This window comes from Myotis nattereri, assembly GCF_964212035.1.
Source record: "Myotis nattereri genome assembly, chromosome: 5".
NCBI classification, from domain to species: Eukaryota; Metazoa; Chordata; class Mammalia; order Chiroptera; family Vespertilionidae; genus Myotis; species Myotis nattereri.
This window is the reverse complement of record NC_138080.1, coordinates 18,178,054-18,196,966: the sequence shown is the minus strand read 5'-3', so window position 1 is coordinate 18,196,966 and position 18,913 is coordinate 18,178,054. Positions and strand designations below refer to the sequence as shown.

General features: G+C 55.3%; 2 protein-coding genes across 2 annotated transcripts; both read right to left on the bottom strand.

Annotated features, from left to right (window-relative positions):
* Positions 1-4,234: 4,234 nt before the first annotated feature.
* Positions 4,235-9,148, bottom strand: HAPLN4 (hyaluronan and proteoglycan link protein 4; the record flags this gene model as incomplete). The annotated part of the gene is made up of 6 exons (XM_081091316.1): positions 4,235-4,626; positions 5,197-5,529; positions 7,080-7,442; positions 7,699-7,896; positions 8,645-8,755; positions 9,115-9,148. The coding sequence occupies 6 exons, from the start codon at positions 9,146-9,148 to the stop codon at positions 4,235-4,237; spliced, it is 1,431 nt and encodes a 476-aa protein (XP_080947442.1).
* A 540-nt stretch (positions 9,149-9,688) lies between these two features.
* TM6SF2 (transmembrane 6 superfamily member 2) lies at positions 9,689-16,770 on the bottom strand. Its single transcript, XM_081093169.1, has 10 exons — positions 16,470-16,770; positions 14,768-14,871; positions 14,291-14,388; positions 14,118-14,221; positions 13,641-13,723; positions 12,820-12,944; positions 12,535-12,636; positions 12,099-12,191; positions 11,385-11,504; positions 9,689-10,452 (listed from the first exon to the last, which is right to left on the bottom strand). The coding sequence occupies exons 1-10, from the start codon at positions 16,562-16,564 to the stop codon at positions 10,246-10,248; spliced, it is 1,131 nt and encodes a 376-aa protein (XP_080949295.1). The 5' UTR covers positions 16,565-16,770; the 3' UTR covers positions 9,689-10,245.
* Positions 16,771-18,913: the final 2,143 nt, after the last annotated feature.

Sequence of the window (18,913 nt, the reverse complement as noted above, 5' to 3'; positions counted from 1 at the left end):
CAACTGACAACCACCGTGAGATTCCATTTTCACTTATCATGTTGGCTAAGGTAAACAGTGATAACATGATGCTGGTGAGAATGTGTGGAAACAGCAAGTATGCCTGATGGAATATAAGTTGGCCTTACCTCTAAGAAGGGGTGGAGATCACTATCAAAATGGCAAATTTTGATCCCTTGATCGATCAACTGATAGCATCCTCCTGTTGTACTTGTGTGAGATGACGTGAGTGCTTATGACTAACAGCAAAATATGGGAAACTAAGTGCCCACCATTAGGAGACTGGCTACAAAAAGTATGGTGCATCCGAACAACGCAAACTCTGCCGGCCTTCAAAAAATGTTTTGGGGGAATCTTTCCATGTTGATGGAAACTATCTCAAAAATACATTATTAAGTAAAATAAGAGTTACTTTTAAACTATGTATGGTACACAAATGTTCATAATAGTGTTATCCACAGTCATCAAAATGTCCACCAACTGATAAATGAATTTTAAAAATGTGGTATACACATACCATGGAATATTATGCAGCCATAGAATGAATGAAGCACTGACACAAGCTACAACTAGCTAAACCTCAGAGACATCATGCTGAGTGAAAGAAGCCAGACACAAAAGGACGTATATTGTACGATTCCATTTATATGAAATATCAAGAATAGGCAAACCCATAGATGCAGAAGGTAGATTAGCATTTGCCGGGGCAGTGGGGGGAGGAAAGAATGGGGAGCAGTTGCTTAAAGGGGGGTTTCTTTTGGGGTGAGGAAATGTCTTGGAACTAGATGGTTGTACAACATTATAAATATGCAAAATGCCATTGAATGGAGCGCTTTAAGACATTTACAATGGTGAATTTTATGTTATATAAATTTTACCATATAAGAAAGTATATGCTGCCACCAATTGTGTAAAAGTGGGGAAAAGAAACATATATGTATGTTTGCTTGACTGAACATAAAACATCTCTGGAGGGACAGGTAAGAAACTTTGGGAAGTAAACTGGGCAGTAGAGGATGGGGTGGGGGGAGGGAGGGAGACAGAGAGAGAGAGAGAGAGAGAGAGGTTTTTCTGAATACCTGGCTTCTGGGAGGGTTCCATCCAAGTTGCCATCCCTTAGCTGTCCTCCCAATGGACCCTGGAGACATCCACTCCAACAGCAGTGACCCCAGCAGAAGGGAGGTTCCCTCCGCCCAATCATCCAGCAAAAATCCTAGGGACTACTTCTCATTGGTCTGCATGGGCCCGCATCCATCCCTGGACCAATCAGGGCTGCCCAGGGAGATGGGCCACATCACTCACTGGCCTGAGCTGCAAGGTGGTGGAGTCAGCTCCTCCATATCTTATGAGTGGAGGTGGTTACATACTCACTGGAAACCAAGGAGCTGGAACAGTGGAAGGGAGAAAGTATGCCAGCAGGGAAAAGGCGGGATCAAAGAAAACCCATGCAGGAATCTCTGTATACATGCCCCTCACCCCAGTCCCCTGTTTGAGGATGCTAAGGCCCAAGGTAATCTAACCAAGGAGCTGGACCCTGCATCAGAGGAACAGTTTGCGCATGGAAGCTTGCTCAAGTCTGATATAAAAGGATGAACAGTTATATCGACCATCTCACTTCTACAACCAAATCACATTTTTCTCTCTCCTCCTTTTGTTTAGAAACTTCCAATGCTCCTCAGCCCACACTCTCCCCATCCAACCCAGGAAAATTGCAGCCTCTCTGCCTTCCTGAAGCAGGCAGTCCCCATCCAGTTTCACACACTGGATATTGAGAGGAACCACTGGGTTTGTCAGTGACCCAATCAGGACAGGACTGAGAAGTGCCAGACCGACAAGGGGGTGGGGGTGGGGGGCGGGATGGGTGAAAGAAGAGGAGATTGAGGAGTGGGATGTGGTCCTGAGGAATGAGGACCTTCTGACTGAATTATCACCAAGGACCTCCCGCTGGGAAACATTTTGAAGTAATTATTCACTAGCTGCCTCTTTTTCTCATTATATACATCCCCTTCTGTATGCTTTGCACTCACTGGGACCTCAGAACAGCCCTGATACAGAGATGGAAATAGGCTCAGGGGTTTTGTCACTTGGTCACAGGTAGGATTAGAACCCAAGCCAACCTGGTTCCCAACCCACAGATGGGTTTCCTCAAGATGGATGGGACAGTAAAGGGGGCTCCAGGAGGTCCCCAGTGCTACTCCAGGCAAGACCATGGCATTGGGATTTCCCATGGCTGGGTGGCTCTCTACACTGGGGAGTTTGGCTGGGTTCTGACTTCTTTAAGAATCTCCTCTTAAGCCCTGGCCAGGTAGTTCAGTGGGTTACAGCATTGATACACCAAGGTTGCAGGTTTGATCCCCAGTCAGGGCACAAACAAGAATCAATCAATGAATGCACAAATAAGTGGAATAAATCAATGTCTCTCTCTCTCTCTCTCTCTCTCTCTCTCTCTCTCTCTCTCTCTCCTCTCTCTCTCTCTCAAATCAATAAATTTAAAAAAATAATCTCCCCTTTAAAACCTGGAGCTCAGAGTGGATTTTTGGGGTTTAAGAACCTATCTCTCCTGGATCTCCTAGGAGGAAGATAGGGGTTGGGGGGTTAGGGAAGGGAAGAAGAGCTCAGTGAGAATGGGGGTGGGGTCTGAGAGAGGAAAAGGGGAGCTCAGTGCTTGCACAGCTCAAAGGGCCAAGGCATGCCAGTGCCTCGGGTTGCTCATCTGTACAGAGGCAATGAAAACACCTGGGCATCCCAAGGGTATGTCGTGCACAGCTGCTGTCTGGGATATAGTTAGCGTGCAATTGGAGGGTTTCCAGCAGCCCTGTAAGTCCAGCCCTGTCTGGGGATGCTGCCTGGGGCTGAGCCCACCTGGTGAAGGGGCAGCCATTAAGCCCTAGAGGGTACAGTTCCTGCCCATGGTAAGTTCCTGAGAGCTGGGGGGTTAGTTGTCATGGTAATGACATTAACAGTCTCTATGGTAACAACTTGGTGGGCAGGGCCCTACCAGCAAGGAAAAGCCTAGGGAGACAGGTGTTCTGTTACCTCAGACTCCAGTTTGGTCTCCATGGCAACAGTTGTTTAACTTGGAGGGTGGCAAGGAGCTGGGGTGGGTCTGGGGAAAGGGCAGCACGTTTCCATGGTGAAAGCTGGAGAACTGAATGTTGGTTAACTCTCTGGACAGTGGGGGGAAGGGTGGTCTCCATGGCTGTTGGTCAGGGTGGGGACAATTAAAGTGGAGTTGTAGGTCTCCAGGATGGGGGCTGGTGAGATGGGGAAAGTATGGTATCCATGGTTACAGCTAAAGGACGGAGGCACTATCTCCATGGGTGTGACTGACGAGGGAAGGGTTGTGTGACTGGCAAGAAGAAGGGCTGGTCACCTTAGAGACAATGGGAAGTGGCGTGGCTTGCCTCCACAGCGTGGATCTTACAGGCCCCCGTGTCCTGGGAATGATTGCTTTGGTGACAGCCAGGAGAAAGGTCAGGTGGGGGTGGACTTGCCCTTCCAGAGAGATACCTGAGGGTGGGGCAGCCAGTCATGCGAGCCAGCTGGGGCATTTCAATCTATCTTAGCAGTAACAAAAGGCGGTCTCTCCTAAAACTGGAGAGATGAGGCAGCGGGGTCGCGTGCGCCTCTGGTCCACGGTGACCTGGGGACTTGGTCTCTTACTACAGAAATTTCAGGGGAGTTGAGGGGGAGGTGTCAATGATAGGAGTACCCAATCAACAGGTCACCGTAGGGGAGAAGACAGGAGCCCACATGTGACTATGGGGGCGTGGTCACCTGTCAAATTTGCTGTTTCTAGTTTCTCTACAGGTGATAGGAGGATGGTTCAGTTGCCAGGTGACCATTAAGTCTTCAGTCTCCAGGGAGATGCAGAGGGCGTGGGTCCAGCCTCCAGGTGACCACTGAGATGGTTCTGTGTCCAGGTGGCCTTGGGAGGAGTAGTCTTCAGGAGACCTTGGGGTCTGCTGGCCTCCAGGGGGCATCAGGGAGTGTGCTTGGTCTGCTGGAGAAAGTCAGGGGAAGGGGAGAAATCCACTGTCCAAGAAAGGGGAGCTTGGTCAGTGTCCAGGGACTCCAGGAGACTTGTCTCTGGGGGTGTGGTCAGTGTTCAAGGACCACAGTAGCTTGGTCAGCCAGTGGGGCACCACAGGGGGCGTGGTCCGTGTCCAGGGGACAACAGAGGACTCGGCCAGCCCCCAAGGACCCCTCCCCCAGCTCTCCGTGCCCTCCGTACCTAGACGCGCAGCGGGGTCCAGGCAGCGGGGTCGCGTGCGCCCCCGGCCCAGCCGCCGCCTCCCGCCCAGCCCCAGCCCCAGCCGCCAGGTGCCGGGTCGGGCGCGCCAGGCGCGCGGTAGCAGTAGACGCCGAAGAGGCTGCGCCCGGGATCGGGGAAACCGAGGTTGCGCACGCCAGGCCGGAGGCCACCGCAGCGCGCGCGCGGGTTCACGATGGGGTAGCGCGCGCTCCCGTCGGCCAGCCAGCCTGCGGTGCAACGGTCCAGCAGTTGCAGCTTCCACGCGGCGAACAGCTGCCCCACTTTGGCCACCGCCGCTCCGCGCGCCGCGCACGCGCGCGCTGCTCCAGAGAAGGGCAAGGGCCGCAGCGGCTTCAGGAAGAAGACCCGACCTGCGGAGGAGGGGGAGTGGTTTGGCCCGTTCGGGGACCTGGCCTCTTTGGGATTCAGGACCCCCCCCCCCCCACCGCCTGCAACCCAGGACCCCAGACTCAAGATTAAAGAGCATCCCCTCGCCCCAGCTGGTTTGGCTCAGTGTATAGAGCGTCGGCCTGTGGACTGGCGCGTCCCGGGTTCAATTCCAGTCAGGGGCGCATGCCCGGGTTGCCGGCTCGATCCCCAGTGGGAGGCGTGCAGGAGGCAGCCGATCAATGATTCTCTCGTCATTGATGTTTCTATCTCTCTCTCCCTCTCCCTTTCTCTCTGAAATCAATAAAAACATTTAAAAAAAAGAGAGAGAGAGAGAGAGCATCCCCTTCCCTGCGGCGCGGGACCCCTGCCTCGGCCTGAGCAGCATTTGCGCGACGTGGCGGTCCGGGGGAAAGGATGTCCTGGTCTGGCTCCCAGAGGGCAAGGGCGGGGGAGAAGAAACTGGGGGTGGGGTGGGGTGGGAAAGGGAGGCTGAGGTGGGGGGCGGGGAGTCCCGGAAGAGGCCTGCCGCGGGAGGGGTGGGGCATACGCACCGGGGAGGTTGGACGTGAAGCAGAAGGCGTCGTAGCGTTCCTCCGCGTTGTGGCGGTAGCCGTAGTTGCGCACGCCCCCGGAGGCACCTCCGCCAACCCCGGTGCCCCCGGCCCCGCGCAGGCCGCCGCAGGGCTCCCGGGGCTGGCTCACCGGGTACTGAACCGAGCCATCGCGCAGCCAGCCCGCGTTGCACCAGTCCAAGCCGTCGCGCCAGGCCGCGTGCAGCTGCTCGGCAGACGCCAGGATACCATCCTGTTCAGCGCAGGCGCGCTGCGCCTCAGTGAAAGTCAGCTTGTAGCGGCCTCCACGGGGGTGGTAAGGGAAGACCACGCCTGGGAAAACACAGGGGAGTCAGCTAAGGCCCTCCCAACCATCCCCCACCCACCTGACACTGGGGGGCCCTGTGTCTCTTCAACCTAGATCTTCCAGTCCATCCCTCACTCTGGTCTCAGATCTGACCATGCTTTTTTCCAGCTCACACTCCTCCTGGCTCCCTTTGCCTTAAGCTTGATTCACTTGACCCTCCTCCTTAACATACTTAATCGCATCTACCCCCTTTCCACCGCTGGAGACATTTGCTCATGTTCTTTCCACCTGTTGAACTCCTATTCATTCTTCAAAACCCAGCACCCACAACCCTCCTCCATTCAGTCTTAGGTGCTTCTGACATTCTTCCAGCACTGGGACCTTCCCTCTGATCAAGCCCTGAGTCCACAAAGCTGGGAATGTCTATGTCCAGTGCTGGCTCCCCTACACTGGGAGCCCCTGAAAGGTTGACCCTGGGCAAAAACTCCCTTTGATTCACAGCACTGTCCAGGGCAGTCAGTACCCCTTCGTTTTCCTTGCACCATCAGTCGTTATAACTTGTCAGACTTGCAGTCAACTCAGCTCACAAGTGTTCTGTCTGTGTGTGTTTGAAGGGCGGACCTTGGGGGTTTATTGGGTACTTTCAGCAGGTGCAGGGAGGAGGCAAACAGGGACCAACCAGGGAGAAGACCGGAGCCTGGCAGACTGGGGTTTAAGTCCTGGCTCTTCTGCTCACTATCATGTGCCCTTGGCACAGGTCTAACCTCTCCAAGCTAGTTGAACCATCCTCAGGGGTTTTGGGAAAATTAAATGAGAAACTCCAGAGAGCTCTTCAGCCAAGTGCCTGGCACATAGACAATGCCCAATAAAGGAGAATTGCTGCTATTGTTGTGTTATTTACTATTAAAAGAAGTTGGCAAGTGAAGGCCCCAAAATCTTTCCAAGGATCTTCTACTAGTAAATGACTGAAGAAGACAAACCAGGTGGAAGGGAATTTTTTCAGATAGAAACGCCACCTCCAAGCTTCACTGTCAGCCAATCAGAGCATCCCCATCTTCTGGCCACAGCTGGGCACATGACTCAGAAGCTGAGGCCAATGAGGGACAAGTCTGGGACTTCTAGGAAATCAGTTGCTAAGCTGGGAGGGTGGAAGCCTGGCACGAATTTTTAGTTTCGTTGGGGAAAACTTGCAAGAGGAAAGCCCACCCAGGGAGTCAGAGCTGAGGGAGGGACTCCTGACATGGTACAGGTGCGTGGATCTTACTGTGCCTGAATCCTACACCAGGGTTTCCCAACATCCTCACTATTGGCATTTTGGTCTGGGTCATTCTTTGCCCTGGGGGACTGTCCTGTGCTTTGTGGTATATATCACAGTATCTCTGGCCTCTACCACCAGATGCCACCAGCAACCCCCTTTTAGATGTTAGTGTCCCTGGGTAGCAATGACCACCGTGAATCAAACTACCCCGCCAAGCCTCTAAATTCCTTCAGGCCAAGGATTTGGTTTCTCTTCCTTGCAATTCCCTCCCCTCTCCTCCCTGAGAAATGCCTCTCATCCTGCCCACAGGCTGGTCACCTTCCAGGTCCAGCTTGACCATGCCAGTGTCATCCTCTAGTTCGTTGGTGACCTCGCACTCATAGTGCCCATAGTCTTGCAGCGTGACATTTCGGAGAACCAAGGAGGCGTCCCCAGGACCATCACCCTGCAGCTCCGCCCGCCCTCGGTAGCTGCCAAACGCCCGGTGCTGGGGGCCCAGCGCCACGAAGACATCGGTAAAGGCCAGCGGCTCCACCACTTTAGTCCACTTGAGACGGACACCTTCGTGGCTGTGGACGGTTGCCTCGTAGTGGTAACGGCAGGGCAAGACGATGGTGCCACCCCGGTGGCTGACTACCTGCCCGGGCGCTGTCTGCACCACCACGGAGCCCGACTCGCCCTCTGTGGATGACCAAGGAGGGTTCAGGTGAAGTCCTAGGGGTGGGGTAGGGAACCTGGGGAGGGGATCCTGGATGGGGATGTGGTTATTAAACTTGGGTGTGGGTAACTCAGATGGGTAGAGAGGCTCAGGGAGGGAACTGGGAGGGGGAGGAGCTTGGTGGGGGAGGACGGTGGCCTTCGGGACCGCCGAGTGCCCTCCCCTTTCCCTCCTCCATGCACCCTGGCGATCACACCTGGCCACTGCTCTCTGACTTACCCAGCACGTGCACGACCTTCTTCCTGCCGCGCTGCGCGCCTGCGGGGGCCACGAGCAACAAGACTCCCCAGAGCGCGCAGGGACCGAGGGCCGCCGGAGCCCACACCTGGGGATATCGGACACTCAGTCCAACCTCCTGGCTTTTGCCTTTAGGAGGACTAGCCCCTCGCTTCTCACGGGCCCAGGCCTCCTCCTCGTCTAGGGTCCCAGAGGAGTCCCCCAGGAAGGCTGGCAAAGCCCTCCCTCCCCATTCCCTCTCCTGGGACGTCACACCCTCCCTCTTGCACAAAGCCCACCCGCCTGAGCGCACCCTCTCTTAGTCCCGCCCGATCCCCTAACCTCAGCTCCCGGGGCCCGAGCCCCGCCCCCTTCGCTCCGACCTGGGCCGAGGAGGCGAGAGGAGGGCGGAGCCGAGCAGCGGCAGCGGCAAGGTTATTCGTGCGCCAGGAGACTGCAGCAAACCCGCCGGCCGGTGGGGGTTAGGGCTGCGGGGGAGTCGCGGAGAAGAGGAGAGAAAGAGAGAGGGGGGAGGAGAGGGAGAGAGAGAGCGAGCAAAGGGACAGAGACACAGGGAGAAAAGCAGGGAGAGAGGAAGGCAGAGGAGAGAGAGCAAAGGGGAGAAAGAAGAGGAAGAAAAGTCAGAGAGAAACAGGCAGAGGGAGAGACAGAGGCTGAAAAAGATGAGAGAGAGCAAGAGGGAGAGAAACACAGACAAGAGGGAGCCATTAGGAGAGCGAGAGACAGAGAGACTCCGAGAGGGAGAGAAAAGTGGGGAGAGACGGAGAGGGATAGAGACGGAGACGCAGAGAGTTCGAGAAGCAGGCTAAGAGGCCGAGGGGATGGGAGAAACGGAGCGGGAGAGGGACTGGAGAGAGAAACTCGGAGGGACACGGAGCTAGAATCCCAGAGAGGGACCTACGGGGACCCGCGCCGCGGCCCCACTCACCATGCTGCCCGCAGGCCCCCGCCGAGCGGACCCTACGCGCCAGGACTGCGCTCCGGGCACATAGAGGAAGGACTAGGCAGGTCTCAGGGGCAGCGCAATCCCGGTGACTGCCTGCAAGGGGAGGAGGGAGGCGGACAAGGTGGCGGGGTTTGGGGGGGTTGTTAAAGGGAAAGCGGAGGCGCGCGCTCCGCGGAAAGGAAGCCCGGGCGCGGGTGTGGGGAGGAGCACTGGAGAGTGAGTTCCCTGCTCTTGCTGGCTGACTGGGCCTGCGGAGGAACCTCTCTGGGGCTGAGGTTAAGCATCTTTAAAACCCAGGCGAGGGGCCTGGTGGGGTCTTCCTCCTCAGATACCCTGCAGGGGCAGGGAGCTGAGGAGCCTGGGAAAGGAGCTTGGTCTGCAGGTCTGTTTTCCCCTTTGCCACTGAGTGGCCATCTCCTTGTCCTGGCCTCTGGCGCTGAAAAGGTGCTCACTGCGTGATGGGTCCCGCGACAATGACCCACTCATGCAGCAACAGATCTAAACCCAACTCTGCCCCTCACCCACTGTGGGGCCTTGGAAGAGAGCTTGGTCTCTCTGAGCCCGTTTCCACCTCTGGGAAATGAAGTACCGATTCTTTGGTGACGATCCAATGGCTAAACACACAATAGATGCTTAATAAGTGTCGGTAGGTTGAAGAGGGTCTGATCACGCCCCTGACCGCACTCTGGGCCTATCACCCCTGAACCTGGTCTTTCATCCAGGTTCAGTGATCAAACCTGGAAACAATGAGCTCCTCCCCCACGCCCCTGACTGCCTCCCCAGGCTGTTTCCCCAAAGTATGAGTCAACCCGACAGCAAAGGCAGGACTATGGGCTTTGTGGTTGAAGTGGCCAGGGCTTGGTCCCTAGCTCAGCTGCACCCAGGAGGTGTGCCGGCAGACCAGGACCCTCATCGCCTGCGCCTGCAGGCTCAGTTTCCCCATCTGGAATATGGGGTGAGATCCTATATTATAGCATGGGAGGTGAGCCCTTGGCATGGTAAACAGTAGGTGCGTAATAACGATGCCACAGTATGCGTTATAATTTATTAGCAGAAACAGGACTTCGGACTCTTGTCCTGATTGTGACTCCAGGCAGGTTCGGATCCTCTCCAAGTCTGTTTTCCTCATCTGGAAAGTGGAGCTGTGCACACCAACCAGAGACAGGCTTCTGCTGTCTGGCACCTTCTGTCCCTGACAGTCACACTGGCAGTGATGGTGGGCCTTTGTGGGGTCTGAAAAGACAGTCCCTCACCCCTGCCCCCTGAAACACTCAGGCAGCAACATTTTTAGGCATCAAAAGGGCTTTTAGCAAAAGGATCCCTGGGGGTAATGGATAAACTTGGCAAGGGAGTAGAAGAACCCACAGAGGCTGGGGAGCAGTGACAGCTGAGTGTGGCTGTGGCCCTCTCTGCCTGAACACCTGGCCCTTGGGTTTCCCATCCCACCAGCTGGCCTTGAAACCATCATAGCCAGAAACAAAGACACCATGATGTACCTCCTGCCTCCAAAAAACCCACCCCATCCTTCTGGGGCAGGGCCCGCTGGGTGTCTTAAAGGAGTCCTGGGGAGTCCCACAGGCCCCTCAGTGCTGCTTCTCGTGGAGGACTTGGGAGCTGGGTGGCAGGCGCTGGAAGAAGGCTGGCCTCAGCAGGCAGCGGCAGGCCAGCAGGTGAGGGCCCAGTGCATACAGCATGTTGCACACGAAGAAGCAGGCCCAGGCATCCTCCGGCACCCGGTAGGTGAAGGGTGTGCGCAGGTGCATGGAGGCACCCATGTGTGAGAACTGCGCCTGATGGCCACACAGGGAGGATAGATGTCAGGGGCTGGGAAAGAACCAGTCCCAGCATCAACAACATTCCACCCTGGGGAGCCCAGGGGTCCCTGTCCCCATCTTGCTGGCTCTGCTGACCTGCCTGTCTCCTCTTTCCAGTCCATCTGTTTGTCTCTAAATATCTCTGTCCCTACGGTCCTGTCTGTCCTGTCCATCAGTCTGTGAGCTTCTCCCCAGCTGCCTAACCAGAACCATGTCCACTGTGTCTGCTGGACCCTACACCCTCTCTCTCTGTCCAGCTCTTCCTCAACCCAGACAGCTGCCCTTGACACAAATTCTGTTGATTATACCATCGATGTCCTCCTGGTTCCCACTGCTCTGACCTGGGCCCAGCCTTTATCATACTCCATCCGGAACCCAGAAGTAGACCCCTAGCTCTGACGGTCCTCCTCTGCTCAAATACCTCCCACTGTTCTCCATCCTTCTACACGGAAGCCCCCAAGGTCAGAGTTCAAAGCCCTCAGCATCTAGCTGCCAATTTCTCTAGCCTCTGCTTTTACCATTGTTATGGCTCTGCTAAATCACCGTGCCCCTCTGTGCCTTTCCTTATGCTGTTCCCATCCCTGGAATGTCCTTCCCTGCCTGGAGCTCTCATACCCATACGTCTAAGCCCAGTTCCTACGCCCCCTCTTTTAAGAAATCTGTCCCCTCTGTAGTCCCTCTCAGCCTCTCCCTCTCCCTCTCTTCAGTTCTGACCCCATGGGGTTGGGGATGGTCTGTGACTGGCTCTTTCTCCTCCAGACTAAGGAATCCTGGGGTGCTGAGCTGGGGCTGGGGCCTCTCAGGGGCCCAGCATCACCCTGACCAGGGAGAGCACAAAAGAAATTGATGGGTAGGCAGAAACTTCCTTTCTTATGCACCTGACCCCCAACACCCCAGCCCCGCCTCACCTGGCCGATGGCTCCAGCAAACACCAAGGCCCAATCAGGTAGCCAGGAACAGCCAGGGAAGATAAGGGCATAGGCAGCCAGGCCATAGAAGGGCAATGCATAGAACATATACACCAGCATCTGTGATGAGCAGATATGATGAGCAGATGCCCCCGATGGGTTTCCTGAGACCCCTCAGGTGGGAACCCCAGGGAGGCTCTGGCCAGCCTCAGACCCCACCCAGGATGGAAGCTCTCTGCACATCCTACCCTGTGCAACCTGCACCTTTATTTCCTTTGGGGGTCCCCACCCTTCCCACTGCCGCCCACCTCACTTCTGTCCACAATTATCAGCTACAAGATGGGGATGTGATTCAAACTTAGCCAATCAGAGCCTGCCTGAGCCTTGTGCTTAAGCTCTGGGGAGATAAAGGCTCACATTCCTCTGGGGTAGCTAAGTAGGTCAGAAGGAAGCCTGGCGCTGCCCAAGGCTCTCTCTGCCATTCCACAAAGGGACCACCTGGGAGGGGAGCCCATGCAAAGAAAACAGAGCCCAGAGCCAGAGCTCTCCTTGAGCTCCTGGATCCAGCCATACCTGAGACTGTACCTATACTTTGTTTATAGGACAATAATTCCATTTGAGCTTCTGCCAGTTGGACTTGTGTTTTAGGCACCTGCTTCAAAGAAGCCCAGTGGACCCCTACACATGGTCCTTTCCTCCCACCTGCCCTCTCACCTGCACCTTTGGGTAGGCCACAGGGTCCCGTAGGTATGGTTCATACTGATAAATATAGACAAAGCAGGCATCTGTGGGGCAGTCAAGCACCACCTGTGGCCAACAGACAAACCAACAACCCACCTCAAATATCTCTCCCACCAAAAGCTTTCCCCATCCTCCCAGGCAGGGCTCACACCCCTCGCTCTATGCCCCCCACCCCCACCCCCAGCTTTGGTTCTATCCTCTGGCTGAGAAGCCACAGATCTCAAAGCTGGGGAGAAGGCTACAGGGAATGGGGCTTAGTGGTGAAACACTCAGGTCAGACTCAATGATGAACTTCCCTGATGATCAGATGGGAGAGCAGTGGCCCTTTTGCAGTGAGTAAACATATGTGGAAAGGGAAGGCCAGGGACGGAGGCTGAAGGCAGGAGAGGGGTAGACCAGCCAGACTCACAAGGCCCCGGAAGAGGGTGAAGAACCCAGCAAGGATGAGGTAAATGACGAGAGCCAGGTCAGCCGGGCGCCGCAGGAGACCCTTTCTCTGCTCTTCCTGCACCTGCGCCATGAGAGAGAGACGGTGAGAAGTCAGCAATCCAACAGGCACTGCATATAGGCTCATCCCTTCTTTTCTAATGACCAAGGAGATCCTTCCAAGGAGATAACGTTTTTGACCAGAAACAACTCAGATGGGGAGACTGAGGTAAGCGGGCACAGGCATGCCTGGAGGCACGGTACTTACCATGTTGGGGGTGCAGCAGGTTGGTGGCTGGGCCTGGTTGAAGACCCTCACACCAGCCCAGAATGGGACCAGCACATATGGGATAGTGAGGAAGAAGGCTGGCCTGATCTCTGAGCTGTATTTCCCTATCATGGTAGGAGAGATGAGGAATACTCAGTAAGGATCTGCTAGGCCTATAGATAGATGATAGATAGATAGATAGATAGATAGATAGATTTCAGAGAGGAAGGGAGAGGGAGAGAGAGATAGAAACATCAATGATGAGAGAGATTCATTGATTGGCTGCCTCCTGCACACCCCCTACTGGGGATTGAGCCTGCAACCCAGGCATATGCCCATGACTGGAATCGAACCCAGGACCCTTCAGTCCGCAGGCTGACACTCTATCCACTGAGCCAAACCAGCTAGGGCCTGGCTGGGCCCTTTAAGTGGGCCACACCAGAGCCCCTGGATGGAAGTCATAATTCACAATTGTCATACTTGCTCAGCTTTTTCTTTTTTCTTTTTCTACTTGCTCAAGATTTAACACATGTGGTTCTTCAATGCCCACAAGATGATATCCATGCTCCTCAGACTGGCCTACCTCAATTTACCTCCTGGACACAGCTCTTACACTTTAGCTGTTCTTGGCTCCCCCTGGAAACACCCCTCCAAGAAGAAATGGGAGAGACAGGCAGGTTGCTGGCTTAGACCATGCATGAACAGGCATTTGGGGCCCTCTTCAGACCTTGGGGAGAGTATGGAGGACCCCATGGTGGCTTCTAGGTGCAGGGCAGTGACCCAGCTCAGGGAAGTAGGATTCCTCAAAGCCAAGTACTTACCAAGGATGTTTCCTGGGAGAAACACCAGGATGCTCATGACGAAGGACCCGAGCCAGTACAGTCCAAGGTTCCGGTACCTCTTCCTGGGTGGGGAATGAAGGGATGACCAGTAGATAGATATCCATCCCCAGTCTCAGAGCACGAGCCAGGGCCCAGGGTGCACCCTGGGCTCCCCAGCTTTGGTCCTTCCAATTTTGCTCAGGATGAAAGGGACAACAGGAAGTTGAATGAGAGAATGAACAGTAAGACCTTCTGTCAAGGACAGAAGTGGCTGCCCAGGCGCACAGTAGTAAGAGAAGAGAGCCAACCACCAGTCACCTGTGACATTCCCCAGAACCTTCTCCCAGTCACACCTGGCTGGAGCCCTAAAGAGGCCTCCTGATTTTCTCTACTTCTGGCTCCACCCCAGTCTGAGACCCCACCTGAGGACTTGACCTGCTTTCCAGGGCCCAGGTGCACTCCACCCACCCCTCGCACCTTCTGCGGATGGCACCAGCCATGGCCAGGTAAAGGAGGTAGTGAACAATGCCATTCCAGTAGCAGATGAAGACTCCGTGTGCAGTGCGTAGGTATGGCTCACCCTGCGGAAGCAGGTGCAGGGATCAGACACACAGCCAGGCAGGGGGCATCCTAGACCAACCCCTACGTACCTCCTTGGTGTAGAACTCCACGAAGCCCACCATGTAGCCATCTTCCTGGAGAGCGATAAGGAGGTCCACCACCGAGGTGAAGGCAAATACTGCAAACACTGCAGGGAGAGTGTTCAGGGAAGACCTGGGAATGGGCGGGGCTGCAGCGGGGACCCAGATCCAACCTATGACTCGGTGCCCAACTGCTCCCAGTTCCCACTCCACTGGTCACATGAACTACCACCCTCCTTCAAGGGAGGCACAGTCCCTGCCTTTGCCTTCAGGAGACTCCAGAGTAATGGGAAGACAGTTCCCACTCTCAGGAGCCCCAAGTCTGAGGTTCCATTGTCAACAGTTTTCCAGCCTGAAGATCTCCAGTCCAATGGGAGCCCTTCAAGGGCCCCACCCTGATGAAGGAGGCCCTTCAAGGACCCCCAGTGTGATGGAGAAGCCATTGCTCACACAGTTCTCTTCCCTAGGACCTTCCCACTAACTCACCAGCGTAGTGTGGGTCGTAGTAGATCTCCCCGCGGGACAAGCTATAGATAGCCACAAAGAGCTGACCGAGGATCAGGGCACTCAGCAAGGCCACCCCAAGGGGACTGTGAAGAGGAAAACGAAGTCAGAGAGGCCAGAGCCAGGGTTGAGACCCAACCCCCTCCTGGTGAGGGCGAGAGCAGACTCCAGGAGGCTCCAGCTGATGAGGCTGAAGCATGTGTCTGTCCATTCAGAAATGCCTTTCCTTAAACTGCCCTCTCCCATCACCAGGCTCTTTCCCCAGCTGCTTCCATCTCCTGGAAACTCCTTCCAGAAGTTTCTTTTCCACTTGGCAAATTTCTACCCATCCTTCGTGGTCCATCTACATTGTTCCTCTTCCAGGAAGCCTTCTCCAACTCCTCAGAAAAGATTATTATCAAAGTTGGGCCAGGTACAGAGGGGGCACCTGTCAACCCTTTCTGATTATATGATTTATCCCATCACTTGCTGATATGTTTGACTCAATTGCTCAGTCAGTCATTCAACAACACTGAGCTCTGTGGCTAGACCCAGTGCCCACCCCTGCCAGATGGTCTCTAGTGCTCTCACTGTGTGAAGCTCCTGACTCCTCCCGGCTAAAGTCCACCCCACCTCTACCCTGATCTGTTCCCATTGACCTGATAAAACAGGTCAACCAGGTGCACAGACAATAGAAGCCAGGTCTCTGGGCAGCCCCCCAAAACCTGGCAAGGCCTAGAGAGGATGGATCTATCCAAGGTCACACATTCTCCCCTCCTCCCCCACTCTCTCCTTGATTCTACCTTCTCTGGAACTCCTCTAACAGCTAGGAGCCCCATTCCTGCCGCATCTGACTAACAATGACAATTGGAGTAATCAGATGGGACCACACCAGTGTCTTTGAACACAATTCATAATCCTTAACTCTATGGGATGAGATCTAGGATTATGTTCATTACACAGTGAAGAAACTGAGGCTTTTAGAGGCAACCTGGAACACTTCAGGTCCAGGGGGTGGAGCCAGCAATTTGTACCCAAGGAGCTAACCTCCTAGTCAAGACTCCCTCTACTCCATTCTTGGGTGGAGCTGGGTTTAGGAGTGTGAGGGGCTTTGCTGATGCCTGGTACCCAGCGGCTGGATCCACAGGACCAGAGTCTAAGGTTAGGAGACAGGCACAGGGAAGTCTGGGGCATGTATGGGGAAACTGAGGCTAGAGGCGGGGTAGGCCAGCCCGGAACAAAAGAAAGTCCCAGGCCTTAAGCAGGAGGGGCAACCTGCTAGGGGTGGTGCAGCAGAACCTGTGTGGCAAGAGCCAGGTCACCAGGGCCTTATCTGGGGCAATACTTTGACCCTTGGCGACTTTGGAACCTATGCTGGGCATATCCCTGGGAAAACCAGGGAAATTGTTTCCAAAACCCTGCCCTGTGTGTGTGGGGTGGGGGGTGGGGGGGCAGCATTGGCTCTGTTTCTGAAGGTTCCTTCTCCCCGGGCCCCAAACGTCCCAGGGCGCCCCCACCCCCAGCACACAGCCTCTGTGCCAGCGGAAAGAGGACTTCGGGTTGGAAGTTCTAACCCACGCCCCGGCCCGAACGGCTAGGGGCTCAAAGGCTCACGCCGAGAGCCCGGCCAACCGATGTGCATCCTCTCCCCGGCCCCTCCGCACCCCCCAGCGCGGCCCGCCGTCCCGCGGCCCCCCGCACGCACTGCGAGAGCGCCGAGACGTAGTTGAGCGCGTAGGACACAGGGAGGGCGGCGAGCGACAGAGCCGCGATCTTGCCCGCCAGCGGCGGGATGTCCATAGCTGCGGTGCCGGGACCCCGCTCGGCCCCGCTTGACCTCCAGGGCGCTCCGCTCCTCCGTGGTGGCGCGTCTCGGCGGGAGGTTGCCAGGGACTCGGCCCGGCCCGGCCCCGCCCCGCCCCGCGCAAAGGTCGCCCCCAGCTGCGCCCAGGTCCCGTCGCAGCCCCGGCCACCCCGGTGCTCCAGGGGAGCCTCCGAGGCCCCACCCCCTTGCAGCGGCCCTGCCCCTTCGATACCGTCACCGGACTCAGAGCCATCCTCAGGGGCCGTCTCGCCCAGCCCAGCTTCCCTCTCTATTAAAGGCTAGATCACGGCGCTCGCGCCCTGGACATCCGGGACTGCCAACTTGATTCTGAGGAAATTCGTTTTCCTGCTCTGTTCTGCTTTTCTGCTTTCTTCATCCCACATTCCGTGCGCGACCCAAGGAGAAACCAATCTCACTACTTGGGTGCAATTCAGTGTCCTTGGATTTGAATTTTCACTCGGGGGCCACAGACACATTATTATTATTATTATTATTATATTATTCTTAAAATATATTTTATTGCTTTTTTACAGAGAGGAAGGGAGATAGTTAGAAACATCGATGAGAGAGAAACATGATCAGCTGCCTCCTGCACACCCCCTGCTGGGGATGTACCTGCAACCAAGGTACATGCCCTTGACCAGAATCGAACCTGGGACCCTTCAGTCCGCAGGCTAATGCTCTATCCACTGAGCAAACCAGTTAGGGCTTATTTTTTTTTTTAATATATTTTTATTGATTTCAGAGAGGAAAGGAGAGGGAGAGACAGAAACATCAATGATGAGAGAGAATCATTGGTTGGCTGCCTCCTGCTGCACACCCCCTACTGGGGATTGAGCTCGCAACCCCAGCATGTCCCCTTGACCGGAATCGAATCTCGGACCCTTCAGTCCACAGACCGACGTTTTTTTAAATTTCAGAGAGGAAGGGAGAGGGAGAGAGAGAGAAACTTCAATGATGAGAATAATTGGCTGCCTCCTGAATGCCCCCACTGAGGATGGAGCTGGCAACCTGGCATGTGCCCTTAACCGGAATTAAACCCAGGATCCTTCAGTCTGCAGGCTGACGCTCTATCCACTGAGCCAGACCGGCTAGGACACATTTTTATTTTTTAAAAATATATTTTTATTGATTTCAGAGAGGAAGGGAGAAAGGGAGAGGGAGATAGAAACATCAATGATGAGAATCATGGATCCCCTGCCTCCTGCACACCCCACTCTGGGGATGGAGCCTGCAACCTGGGCATGTGCCCTGACCAGGAATCGAACCATGACCTCCTGGTTCATAGGTTCATGCTCAACCACTGAGCCATACCAGCTGGGCCACAGACACATTTTAAACACGTGTGAAACTTGACAGTCTGGGTGGGGATCATCTCAGGGCAGGCGGCTACAGCCCTGGGTTGGGGTCTCTTGAAGGCCTCTGTGATTCCGTGCTCTGAGATCCTTCCTTATAGCCAGGACACCCTGTAGGGTAGCTGAGGGCGGGATGGGAGGGGCTACTCACATGGGTGGGGTCAGAGGGAGGTGGCCCAAGATTAAGTGGGGATGGAGCCAGTTAGGTGAGAAGTTCCTGGCAAGGTGAATAGCTCAGGTCTGGGGCTGAGCAGCAGTAAGGAGCCTGGGGCTGGGAAGGTTCTGAGCAGCCTGGAGGCTGTGCTGGGTTTGGGGGAGGTATAAAGGGGAGAGGGACCTCGGAGGGGGCTGCAAGGTGGGAATTAGGTCTCTGCTACTACCTTCAAACAGACTCTCACCCATGTAGTACTATGGCTGCCGGAAACGAGTGTGTAGTGCCCACCTAATTCCTTCCTGGGTTGGGGGGGGGTGGGGGAAGATTGAAACCCTCATCCCTTTTCCATGCAGCCCCTTGGCCTTGTGCCAGCTGGGTCCTATCTCTAAGCCTGGGTAACATGATCTTCTGGCCTTCCCCAGAGGCCCCTTGACCATGGGGTCAAGTTCAGGTTCCTCTGGACTGACTTGAAACTCCAGCCTGGTTTCTTGACCTTCCCAACTCTGGCAGTGCCCAATGCCCACAGGTCTCTTTCCTGTATACAAGATGGACCCTCTTGTACTTCCTCACCCCTTAAAGAACTTCCCACTGTCTCCCCCTCCAGGCAGCCCTCCCTGCCAACTGCAGGGCCAGGGGTGTCTAGTCCAGCTCTGTCTAGGGGCCTGGCCTTGCACCCTGGGTCTGGGAGGTACCTGCACACACACATAGCAATTGAGTGACCTAATCTTCCAACTGTCCCCATGCATGGGGGTAAAGTCCATGGGCCGGGTCTGGACAGCTTCCCAGTCACTGAGAATTTAATGGAGGGGTGACCT